This window comes from Platalea leucorodia, assembly GCF_965183815.1.
Source record: "Platalea leucorodia genome assembly, chromosome: 1".
NCBI classification, from domain to species: domain Eukaryota; kingdom Metazoa; phylum Chordata; class Aves; order Pelecaniformes; family Threskiornithidae; genus Platalea; species Platalea leucorodia.
The window spans coordinates 157,932,883-157,945,544 of NC_138823.1; the positions used below are offsets into that span (position 1 = coordinate 157,932,883).

Sequence of the window (12,662 nt, forward strand, 5' to 3'; positions counted from 1 at the left end):
CATGGGCAGATCTTGCTGATTCTGGAAGAGCAAGGGCTTATTTCCTCCATCCACAGCCTTCCACTGCCTTTTCTTGCAAAAATTCTGTTGCTCATGAGATTTGTCATCACCATTTCTTACTTGCTAAAAGGGAAGAAAACTAATTCAGGAAAAAAAATGAATTTTTTTTTTTTTCTCTGTTTTCGTGAATTAAAGCAGCTCCAGGAGGTTTGCGATATTATCTTTCATGAGACAATAGAAAAGGAAGTGTCCTTGCTAATCAGAACATTTATTTTCCTCAGTGGCCCAGCTGTTCTCTGTGGGTTTGTTCAAAAATGTTTCCATATCCAATAGTGACAGATTTGTCACGCTATTTTATTTGTACCTTCACTGTCATTACAGTGTCCTCCTGGAATGACATTGTACTTGACAGAGCTCTGATGATTTGGCCTTGATGAGTGTCCTGAGTTGCACAGTCCCTTATCATTATGGAATACTGCTTGTATTCTAAGTCACACCAAAACAGAATGGACATTGAAAAAAATGCAGGCAGATATGCAATCCACATGTTCACTTGTTTTGCATTTTCTCTCAGTAAAAATAACAGTAATGCTTGAATTCTGTTTGAAAATTAAGAATCTTACATTTCCACCTACAACAGTCTCGTCTATGCTTTTTAAAATTAAAGGTGTCATTTATTTTGATATTTAAGCTCTGTATTTACTGATTTTTGAGGTGGCTCTTCAATTGGGTATTCCTCTGGGGTCTGACTTCCCTTTTTTTTCTGCTCTTTTCCTCTCCCAATAGGGAAGAAGATTCCTGAGCTTTTTGTTCAGCTGGGATGTAAACTTCATTAAAATGATACATGGAACTGTTAAAAACCAATTACAATTTTTTCCAAGGTATGCATTACAGTTAGAGTTCTTAATGATCGTTAAGAGCTTGGCTAAAATCTTTTGTCTCAGGCTCTAAAATATCTAGTATATTGATAAAATGTATCAGAATTCAGACACATTCAAATCTCCTGAATGTAACTACCAGATTGTTTCAGCAACTTCATATAATAGTTGCTCTGCACATGCTTATGTATACAATTATAGGTGTAGTAAAATGCTTATTTAGCATTAGCTGCTTTCATATAAACTGTGCTGCATTACTTGCAGCGTCTGTGAGAATTGCATTTCTGCGTCTGTAAGGTGTTAGTATTTTTTCTATGAGCAACCTCTAATTTAATTTTGTAAGATTCTATATAGAGACATTCTAATCAGAAGTGACTTGCAGGATCATAGCCTGAGAACTTGACTGATGGATTAAAATCGTGGATTTTCTTTTTTCCTCTGATTATTTAATGAAATATTACAGAAGTAATTCTTTATATTAAAATCCGAGGCTTTGTAATATTTTCAGTTAGAATAATGTATACCTGTACATCTTTATAAAGAATTTAAGGCATTCATTGTGAGACAAATGATGAAATAACTGTGCTGATGTTTTGACTTTCCCACCATAAGAAATATTTCCTGTGTTTTTAATAGTGCTTCGGTTTGTTAATTAACAATTAACTTTGTTTTTCTGTAATTATCAGTGTAGACTTTCAAGATATTTGCTTCTTCTAAAAATAATGTTGATGCACAGACTTAGGAATAATATTGGTAGTTATCAAAAACTTCATGTTGTTACCTTTATGAATTGTACATAGATATGGTTAGGATGCTTGCTTGAAAGTGTTTCCCATGTTATACAGATCGTTGATGGAATACATTTCAGAAGTTTACTTCAGGGCCTGGAAGAAGGTGTCAGGAGAATTCTTAGAGGTAATACTATGCTTGAATTTTCATTTGGATAGTCTTGAATTTCAAGATGGAGAAGATACATGACTTTTCAACCTCGGAAAGGTTCCTAAGCAAACCTTAAGGAATTATCTCCCTAAGGAAATGGCCTCTTTAGCATTGGCAAGGAATAAGAGCATGTCATGCTTTGAATATCTGCCCCCTGTGATCAGCTTGGTTGCATTTAAACACCTTTAATTCTGCTGCTGAAATATTGTTTCACGCAACTATGCATATACACGATGGTCTTTTTAAGACGCTAGTTATCTGAGTTATCAAAGCTTTTATTCAGTACGTGCAAGTCTATATATTTCATAGCTTAAATATTGATCTAGTTTTTGTGGATTTCCATGGAGATGATCAAAAGCATAATTACAGCATCACAACAATGCTACAGCCAAATTTCAGATACCAAGTAGTTCATATTTACCATGTGGAGGTGCTTTTGAATTCCAAACTTGGTTCTGAGACTTGGATTAATTGTATATTCTGAAATTCTGAAAATCAGTTTAAGCAGACAGAGGCCGCTAGCATGGAAAAATTTGGGCCTAGCAGAAGCCAAGTAAGAAATGTATCAAAGACTATTTTCAGTTGTTTGTTTCAGAGAAAAATGTAAGTTGCTGCACAGCCTACAGTATGTATTATTGTTTTATTATGTTAACAATAGCATGTATGTGTTCTTACTGTAGATACTTGAACATAACTGCATTCAGGATTTCATGCATCATGGAATTCATCTTCCCAGAAGTTCTCCTGTTCATTCTAAAGTTAGAGAGGTAAGTTGCTGTAAAGCATGACATGAACTAGTAGCATCAAAATCAGATTGGTTACTATAAAGTGGAAAATTTCCATTTCATACTAAAATACTATACTAGGTCTGGCTGGAATAGAATTACTTTTCTTCATAGCAGCCCGTATGGTGCTGTGTTTTGGATTTGTTGACTAAAACAGTGTTGATAACACATCAGTGTTTTGGCTGTTGCTGAGCAGTACTTGCATGGTGTCAAGGCTTTTTCTTCCCCACTTGTTTCCCTGGTGAGTTGGCTGGGGATGAGCAACAAGTCGGGAGAGGGTACAGCCAAGACAGCTGACCCAAACTGACTGAAGGGACATTACATGCCATATAACATCATGCTCAGCAATAGAAACTGAGGGAAAGTGGATTTTGGGGAGTTCGCCATTGCTTGGAGACTGTCTGGGCATTGATCTACTTGTGGAAGGTGGTGAGCGATAGCATGTGCATCACTCATTTTGGGTTTTTTTGTCTTCTTTCCTTCACTTATTAAACTGTCTTTATCTCGACTTGTGAGTGTTCTTGCTTTTGTCTTCCAATTCTCTCCACTACCCCATCAGCAGGGGAGTGAGTAAGTGGCTGTGTGGTGCTTAGCTCGTGACTGGGGCCAACCCACCACAAATACTTAATTAAAAACTAGCATATTCTGAGAAACAATTTTAGAACAGATTTTAGGAGGGACCTGCTTATAGTTTTGCACCAGCTTTGTCTTTGGTGCTCAAAAGTAGAAGTATATGGGGATTTTCCAGAGTGCCAGAAGTAGTTTTTGCCATCTGTTGTCCAAGTTTTTCTTTACCTAGAGAACTGACCTTTCCATAGCTGATCACAGGGACAAAAAGTCATAAGCTCCTTAAGGCAAATTTAGCAGATGGGTCTGGAATTAAACTTGTTATTTCTTTTTGTTATATATGGGGGTTTTGTATATATGTTTATAGGGACAAGCCTTGATTCAGTTACAGTCTAGTTGTCTATCTGTGGCTTTTATTCATGAGCAAAACATTTGAAGCGGAATGCGAAGTGCACAAAGCTTTTCAAGACAAGGCATTTGTATTTGATCTAGGCCCCTTCACTTCCCATGCTTTCCCCCAAATATACAGATGCTGGAGTGTATAGTATGTGCAATATATAGCTTGATATACCACTATACAATCCTGTATTGGGGTTTTTTGTTTGTTTTGGTTTGGGTTTGGGGGTTTGGTTTTGTTTTTAATCAGATGTAAATAGATTCTCTTATCTATAGTGGATTCTTTTGTCCTCTGATTCCTGATTGACGGAGTAGGCTTTTGACAGAGCATTTCATGTTTTTCAGACTCAGAAGCTTATGATCTTGAAAGAGGACAGTGATGTATATAAATCTGTCTGAGTTGCAAGGGGAGTGGGTCTTGGAATAAATTTGAATGACGCATTCTTTTTCAGTATGCAAGAATTTGATTTAAAATGGTCCTTTAGAATCCAGAAGTTCCTGTAGCAATTAGGAGAGTACCCAGCCACAGTCATTCACTTGAGCAAAATTTGGGCTATTTTATTGAAAGAGTGAGGAGGGAGGGGAAAGCAACACACAAAACTCTCCCTTCTGAATTCAAAGTTCTGATTATAAAACCTATGTCCATTTTGCAAATATCTGATACTGTTCTAATGAAATTATTACAAAACAGTACTGATTTGCCGTTAATCCTGGGCTAGATCTATCGTTCTCATGTAGAAATAAGAGCTACATAGTCTCTTATAAATTATATCATGTCTTTACTTCAGTATATTTCAAAACCAGAGAAAAGGGATTCTTCCACTGTAGCGTTGTTTCTGTAGATGCTATTCAAAGGCTTCCCTGTCTAGCTGGAGCTGTGAATACCTGAAGTATTCAAAGTTGCCACTAGAGGGTCAACTTCTTTGCAAGCTGTCCAGTGTTTTGGGTGGAGGAATTGCTTCATATCAAGTTACGTGATGTCCTTTCTCATGTTCCGCTCTGGTCTTCTACTTTCCTTTTTTGTCTGCATAATTCAGATACAAAAATAAAAGGGGCTTTAGCTAACAAAGCACAGTTCGGAGTCAAAGGGACTGCTGATATTTGATTTTCATCAATGCATACAAAATGTATTACGTTTGTAGATTTGTATTTGGATAACTCCAGTTACCAAATAATGTTCCTTTTTTCTTAACAGAAAAATGGGTTATTTATCTATAGTTGATAATTACATGGTTTCAAAGTATTTCTGCTGTTACTTTAAAAATAGTTTTTTACTGTAATAAAAAAGGAGTGGTTGCTGTGAAACTGACTCTCTAGCCATGTTTTTATTTCTCAGTTGTAGATCTTTATATAGCTTTATTGAATCTATAAATTTATAAAATGTGATATTTATTAGATCTATTTCTTCTTTAATGATTTTTGAGACTTTTTAATAAAATACAGGGTCAATTAATATGTCTAGTTTTATCATTTTCCATAGTATGGAAAACTCTTTGGTCTTACATAAATGTTGAAATGAGACAACTCCTGCACACTTCTTGAATGTAGAAAGTACTGTTAAAAATGGTTTTGGGGATTGTTTTTTTTGTTTTTTGCAGATGCTGAGTTATTTTCATAAACAAAGTAAAGTTCGTCAAGGAATTGAAGAAATGCTCTATAGATTGTATCAGCCTATCCTTTGGAGAGCACTGAAGGTAATTATCCTTTTCAGAATATAGGACTATCTTTCTCCAACTACTAAATTCTGGATCCCTCCCACATGTTCTGTTTTTAATAATTGCTTTTAAAATAAAACAGCTATGGAAAAAAAAAAATCAGTGTGTTTAGCATCTCAGCTGTAGCAGAGTAACTTTGCAAGTTGTAATTAGGCATGGTTTGCACAACAATATTCTAATTTGTTAATATAATTTGCTTCTATAATTCAGTTTTCTTTACAGGTACACAGAGTGCTTTCCAGGATTACAGTAGACAGTGGGACTAACTAACACTAAGTTTGGTCTTCTCATCTTCTCAATCTGGGAATTTTGTGTAATGTTGCATTCTGTTTTCCAAGATCTTTATGGAATGATCAGTGCTTTATTGATCAAAGCCAGAAATGTTCAGAGGATGATTTAGTCTCACCTTCTGATTAATTACCAGCCTTGGAATACAGCTCAATTAATTTATAAGAGTATTGTTTCAGAAAACCTTTTATTCTAGTTTGATTGTATGTACAGACATTCATGATATGGATGTACTTTTAATCAAGCATTCAGAATGAAATTGCTGACTTCTAGTAATTTTAAGGTAAGCGTGTATGCCTTCCTGTGGATTGCATGCACAGACTAAAGGGTACTTACTGCACTTCACCTACTCAGTTACACTCTACGATTAAGATGAGCCAAGCTTCCTTCTTTGTGAACAGCTTTTATTTTGTCTGAGGTTATGAAATTCCTCCAGTGAGAGCATACACATACCATTTGTTACAGCCAAATTAAGTGCTGTTTAACATTTCCTGAAGTTTCATTTGCTGATTGGTCATATAGCATCTTCTCTAGCCATGAGAGAAGTATTTAAAAACTCTTAAAGTTGAAAGTATTTAAAAACAACTTAAAAAGTTGTTTAAAATGCATTTTATGAGTTACAGGCAGGAGTTGAGAGCTGTTTGCTTTCAATAGAACCCTGTGGTAGAAGTGGGAAGATGGACAGACTCATCACTAGACCAGTATCTTGTTTGGTCTTACATTAAGGATTGGATCTCATCCCTTCAGAACTAATATAAACAAGAATCCTTCTGGATGAAACATAAATGTTCCCAGTGCAAGAGAATAATAGCTACAAAGCATGGCTTGCTTTAATTTCTACATTTCTGTCTCTAAAAAGAATAGGGTTTTTAATTGATTTTTTGATAGCATAGCAAAATTGCTGATTAGTGTCTCAGAAACAATTTCAGAGTGGTTAGCAAAGCATGGTATTCCATTCGTAAGGGAGCTGCTATCTGTAAATGGAGGCTAGTAGTTCACTTTCCAAAGCCCAGGACTCAACTCAAATATAAGATTAGAGTACTATGGAAGAACATTCTGTCAAACCATATTAAATCTGCATAGATTTGTTTGGATAAATGTAACAGAAGGGTTTGGCTTGAGGAAAAAAGGTCAATTATTGATTTGCAGCAAGGCAGTGGGAGAAATTCCTGATTCCAGAAATGGTTCAAATTTTTAACAGCTGCTATTCATAATTTTCACATCACTAATGGCTCCATTGCTAGAACAAATCTGAATTTTAGGAGATTTTTGGGGTGTGTTTTGTTGGTTGGTTGGGGTTTTTTTATTGGGTTTGGGGGTTTGTTTTGGTTTGGTTTTATCTTGAGAGCTTCTACGTATGTAGTTAAGCAATTTAAGCTTAGACATTAACAGACATATCAAATAGGTCATGGAGAATTTGTTTTAATAGAGCAAAATAGTCCAACTGTTGTGAACATAGATTTCAGAATGGTAAAGGGAGGATTGTAAAAAATTGAATGCAGCAATTGCATGAATCATGTAATGATTCAGTACAAGGAAAGATTCTGAATTCCAAATGATACAGTACCATATTTGTGATTGGTGAAAGGAAATATGTGACTGAACATCAAAATTTGGCAATTTATTTTTGGATAGGCCACTGTCCTGCTGTGTGACTTTTGTATAGTTAATTTTTCTTTTTCATATAGTACTGCTGAAGTATTTGCTGTTTCTAAGATAACCGTTGCTGTGACTCAGAATCATCAGTAGTTTAAGATACAGAACTAAGAAGGGAAACTTAAAATTGTCCTTACTGGTATGGATTCTGCTCCAAAGCTTGAAATGTCAGTTTAATTTTAGATAACCAGTTTGATGCTCCTATTTTAGCCAGTGTACAAATCCCTAATTTAATATAGTGAAGAACAAATCTTGTTCTAGAACACTGGTTGCAAAGCAGAAAGGGAACTTGTAGAAGGACCTCTTTACCCCTCCTTGCAGAAAGGAAAAATACTTCAGTTGCAAGAATGCAAAGGATTCCAGAACTGTTCCTGTTGAAACTACTTGATTTCACCTCTGAAATCTTTAAACTCAGAATACATATTTGTGATGCATGGTTCTCTGTTTCTTCTTAGATTGCTTGTTTTGAAAATACTTAGATCACACAAGCTTCCTTTGTGGCTTTTACCTACACATATTTTATCAGCCTTTATGCAACTTGAAGTTTTTATTATATAAGCCCTTATGTAACTTCTTCATCTTCTTTCATGTCTTTATTATGAAAAGTAAGTCTCATGCAAACATGGCAGAGACAGGTGTGCAGTGATTGGTTCTTAGTATACGAAGCTATATAAATATAAAAATATGGATATTTATTGTAAGATAAGTAGTGATTAAGCTGTTTCTTATCAAGCTCAAAAAGTCAAGAACCACTCCTCCAGGAATTCAAGCTGTTGAAGGAAGTGATTCCTTTAAAGTAGTGTGTTCGGTTGGGGGTTTTTTATCATCCCACACCTTTAAGCTAACTTTTACTGGGGAAAAACAGTGTTTCAAATAATTAGAAGTGAATTTTAGGACCTGTAAGACCAGATGAAACTTAAAGCTTTGAAAATTAACTGAACAAAAAGATTAAAATATTGTTTAAAAAGGTTCTGAAAGTTTCTCAGAATAGTACAAGCATAAAGGTAAAGAAACATTACTCATTTAAATAACTGCTGGCTCCTCTTGCATGGAAAAGTCAGTGTGGAATAAAATAGGATATGAATTTAAAGTCCTAGGTTCTACCTCTGTGAAGACATTTACTCTATTACGAGCTTGAATATGCAAATACATTTGGGATAAATTCCAATTAATTAAAGGCAGGAATTTAAACTGTGGGTGCTCAGTTCAGAATTAAAGTGAGCTTAATGGAATTCAGTGTAATGCACTTAGAAAGTTTATGAAAATTAACTTTCTGGAATGGCCATGGTAGGCAAGGTCTAGGTTATTGCACAAAAACATACTTGAATTAATTTTCACATGAAATATTAGTGCAGAAGAGCTATTTCACCCTGAATTCACATATTAGCTTGTTATGCATTAATTCTTCAGTATAGACAAGCTCAAAGTTAAAGGATTTTCTACAGCTTTATACGACTGAATTAAGAATTATTATCTTTTCACTTTTAGACTGTATCATCCATGATGAAGTAAAACACAAGTTCCTAACTAAAGGATGTATATCCATTTATCAAAGTCTGCCGGTTAGATTTCAGGTTTCTCCTTGAGATGCCTTGAATTTCATCTTTTCTTCATTTCATTGCCTGCTCTCTTTTTCTATCCTTTAAGGGTCTACAGGGCCAATTATTTTTCACTGACTGAGTGTCTAAATATGCACTTTTTTCATTTTTCTTTACATTTGGGGTTCTACAACCAGCAAAATGTATAGTGTAACACACTGAAAACTATTACAAATGGTAAAATGTCTGAGGGTTAGATTTTTGATGAGCTCCCTGGACCTCAGAACATGGTCCTATTACTGATGTGCATAGATGCAGAACTGAATATGTTTATGTTGGACAAGCTACTCTCCATGCTTTCTGGTACTTAGTCTCTAAATACTGTTTTCTTGAAGAACTAGGCTTGAGCTTTTCAATTAAATCACCTGTCTCTTGACAGGCAATTTAATTAATTAAATCTGCTTGAATTCAAGATTCTTGTATTCTGAAGAAGAGCTTTAAGGTGACCAAGAGAAATCCCAGCTGCTTTTAATTTATTCAGCATTACAGAGAGCAGAAGGGCTCTGACTGTGACTCTTCAGGGTCATTGAAGTTGATATGCCTTGAAAGCTGATTATACTAATAACTGAGGTTTTACTGAATGGGCAGAAATGTGTACTATATATATTACTGTAAGTTCTTCCATACATTTAAAAATTCATCTCTTCCATCTACTTAATTAAAAATACTGACTTGCTAGAAGTGTTTGGAGAGCAATATTTGACAGGATATGCCTTCTGATATTAAAAGGCTGTACTTACTGAAAAAAAATTTTTTCCTTCATTGTAACAGGCCAGAAACTCAGAAGTTCGATCAAATGCAGCATTTTTGTTTGTTGATGCTTTTCCTGTTCGTGATCCCAGTTTTAATACTGAAGAGATGGACAATGAAATTCAGAAACAGTTTGAAGAACTTTTTGTAAGTTTTAATGAAACTAAAATGTTAAAAATGAAACATTTATCAAAACTAACTCAAAAATAAGCTGTTGATGCAATTAAAATTTATGAAATTTCAGGATAGTAGTCATAGGGAAATACAGGCCTGTGATGCAGAAAAGACAAAAATAAACTAGTATTTTAAATTTTTGTAGTGTGTTGACAACAGATGACATGCACCATTTTCAACTCTGAAAAAGAAATATTTGGGATTGTTTTTCATTAACCTGTGAATGAAAGATTAAATGCATGAGTAATGGATCTTGATCCTTACTTAAGCTGGTATTGGTGAAGAGAGCTCTACATTTAATATGGAAGCATTCAATGGAAGTTTAGTACTGTATTACTAAATACTTCTGAAAGGAAGTATAATGGAGATAAGAACCTAAAAAAACTCTTTACCAGTCTAGATGGGTGAGAATGGGCATAGTATTTTCATTAAGAAAATGTTTGGCAAATCCTGAGTATCGTCTTTAAAAATGTAAACATCAGATAATTGAATGAATTTCAAAGTTTTTATATTGTTGCATAGGAACAGTGGCCAGTGTGAACTCGTATATAAATAGAAGTTTAAATATTCTTAATTAAGCCACTGTTGCAAGACTTAATGTGAGCTATTTTTTAAAAAACTATTTCAAATGTCCAATTAAAGAAAATTGGCCAATATTTGTCTTAATTTTCCTTCTGATTTAAATTTACTAGTTTGCTTCGTAATAAAATGCTTTGAGGGAATATTAGTATTACATTAATATTACATTTCTATGAATAGTATGACAATTTGCATAATGATTAAAAGGTAATGGAATGCTATTTGTTTATGACAGGTTAATGTCAAACAGCAGTAGAGTCACAATAATGCATATACTCACATTATTATTCTTCTGTTTGTTTTAGAGTCTCTTAGAAGATCCTCATCCAGTTGTCCGCTCTACAGGGATACTTGGAGTTACTCAGATAACATCCAAGTACTGGGAGATGATTCCTCCAACAATTCTTGCTGATCTCTTAAAAAAACTAACTGGAGAGCTGGCATGTGATATAACATCTGCTGATGTTCGATGCTCTGTTTTTAAAGTAAATCTTTTTTTCTAAATTTAAAAACATGGTTGTCATTTTTATATTTTATTTGATGCACAGGTTTCTAGTATAGGCCACTTTAAGTCATGGAAATTGCTTATTTTGCAAAATGACTTATACAATAAAGTTCCTAATACACGCAAGTTTCGCACACGTTTTATAAAAGCCACAGATTTGGAATGAACAAACACTTTTTAAAATAGTGACTGTTTGGCTTTGTGACACTTTGCATTTCTAGTTTTATATACATTGTTTGGGCCTGATAATACAGTTATTTTAGCTATTAGAAGTTATGCTTATCTTTGAAAATGTATGCAGGCAAGTTCCAGTATGTTTCTATGTCACTGGTTTTTGCTCATCCCTAAACATGCACAATTATGATTTTGTACCCCACTTCGTGGTTCTGAGGTTTGGATGAATATAATTACATACTATTTCTCTGGGAATGCCAGTCTCCCATGCATTGTTCAGTATGTTAGGATTAGTTCATCTACATCTTTCTGGCATCTGGTAAACAACTAATAGTTTGGACAGAAAAATGAACTCCCTAAGCAGTATTTTCACTTAAAAATTTTCTGTATGTGTCAATTCAGCCTAAGTTTGGAGCTATCTTCATGTTAGTCTTCACTTGCTCCACTACAGCTGCATGGGGGTCTATACTGGATAAGCAGAAAGTGCTGATTTAAAAATAACTTGGCAAAAAAAGACGTAGTTTTAATCTGAAATCAGCAGAGTTCAGGGAGCTCGTATTGCTATCACAAAAAGCATTTGACACTGTGCCCTCAGGTAGAAGACAAGACTGTGGCCTCAGTATAGATCTGAATCTGCTTCATCTGAAATGAGTTCACTGTTCACTGGAAATTTGAAATAACCGTAGCAATTTTTATTAAAGAATGTTACAGGAAAAATATGCATCCACAGTGTCTGTCCCTACTTAATTTAACCTTAGAAGTGTCATGGTCCAGTTCAACAATTTCTAGCTACTTCTTTTTGCAAAGCTACTCTTTTTTTTTTTTTTTTTTTTTTTTTAGCATAATCTGTTTTTCTTGCAGTGCCTACCGATAATTTTGGACAACAAACTAAGTCATCCATTACTGGAACAGCTCCTGCCAGCAGTCAAATACAGCCTTCATGACAATTCAGAGAAAGTGCGAGTGGCTTTTGTTGATATGTTGCTGAAAATTAAGGCTACCAAGGCTGCTAAGGTAGGATAAATGACACATGATAAGTAGCAAGAAGGAGATAATATCAAGGCATTTATTTAAAAAAAAAAAAAAAGTACCTTTTGAGCCTACTGCAGTATTCCTAAAAGGAAAACAATTTATGCTTAATGTTAGTAATACTCTTAATTTCAGTTTTTCCCCTCTTCATATATTAATTGTATAACTGAGTTTATTTCTAAGACTTGTGCATTCTGTTGCTGTTAGTCACTTCTGTCCATTTTAAAGGTTTTGATCCAAATGTGGGTAGTAGTATAGAAGTACTTCTTTCCAGTGATTTTGTGAATTCTACTGAAATCATGGCGTCCATGAAAAATCCTTTAAAATAAATAAATTGTAACTAGTTCTGGTGAGCTTTCAGCCTTTCCATAGCTGTTCTTCACAGAAAAATTAACTATATGAGATAATACTATGTCTGGATATTACTATGGCAGAGATTTTATAGACATGCTGGAAAGTTTGTTTTTATTTGAGCCAAGTACACTCTTCTCCTTTTCCTCTCCGCCACGTTTTTGACTAGTTTGGGATGATCAGTAGGTCCAGTGGTGTCTCTGTGCTTGCCTGCTTTTTCTCCGTGGCTGCCGGCATCACAAGCACTCGGCAGAGCTTTTTCTCAGCATGTTTCTGTC

The 12,662-nt window shown here is 34.7% G+C and overlaps 1 protein-coding gene across 1 annotated transcript in view; it reads left to right on the plus strand.

Moving 5' to 3' along the window:
* The window catches only part of NCAPG2 (non-SMC condensin II complex subunit G2), a gene marked incomplete at its 3' end in the record, with an annotated part of 49,631 nt that overhangs the window by 12,894 nt on the left and 24,075 nt on the right, over window positions 1-12,662 (plus strand). Inside the window, exons 7-13 of the mRNA XM_082330287.1 lie at window positions 787-881; window positions 1,724-1,793; window positions 2,498-2,584; window positions 5,164-5,259; window positions 9,594-9,719; window positions 10,631-10,810; window positions 11,866-12,018. Coding sequence (XP_082186413.1) covers window positions 787-881; window positions 1,724-1,793; window positions 2,498-2,584; window positions 5,164-5,259; window positions 9,594-9,719; window positions 10,631-10,810; window positions 11,866-12,018 — 807 coding nt within the window. The remainder of the gene's footprint in view (window positions 1-786; window positions 882-1,723; window positions 1,794-2,497; window positions 2,585-5,163; window positions 5,260-9,593; window positions 9,720-10,630; window positions 10,811-11,865; window positions 12,019-12,662) is intronic.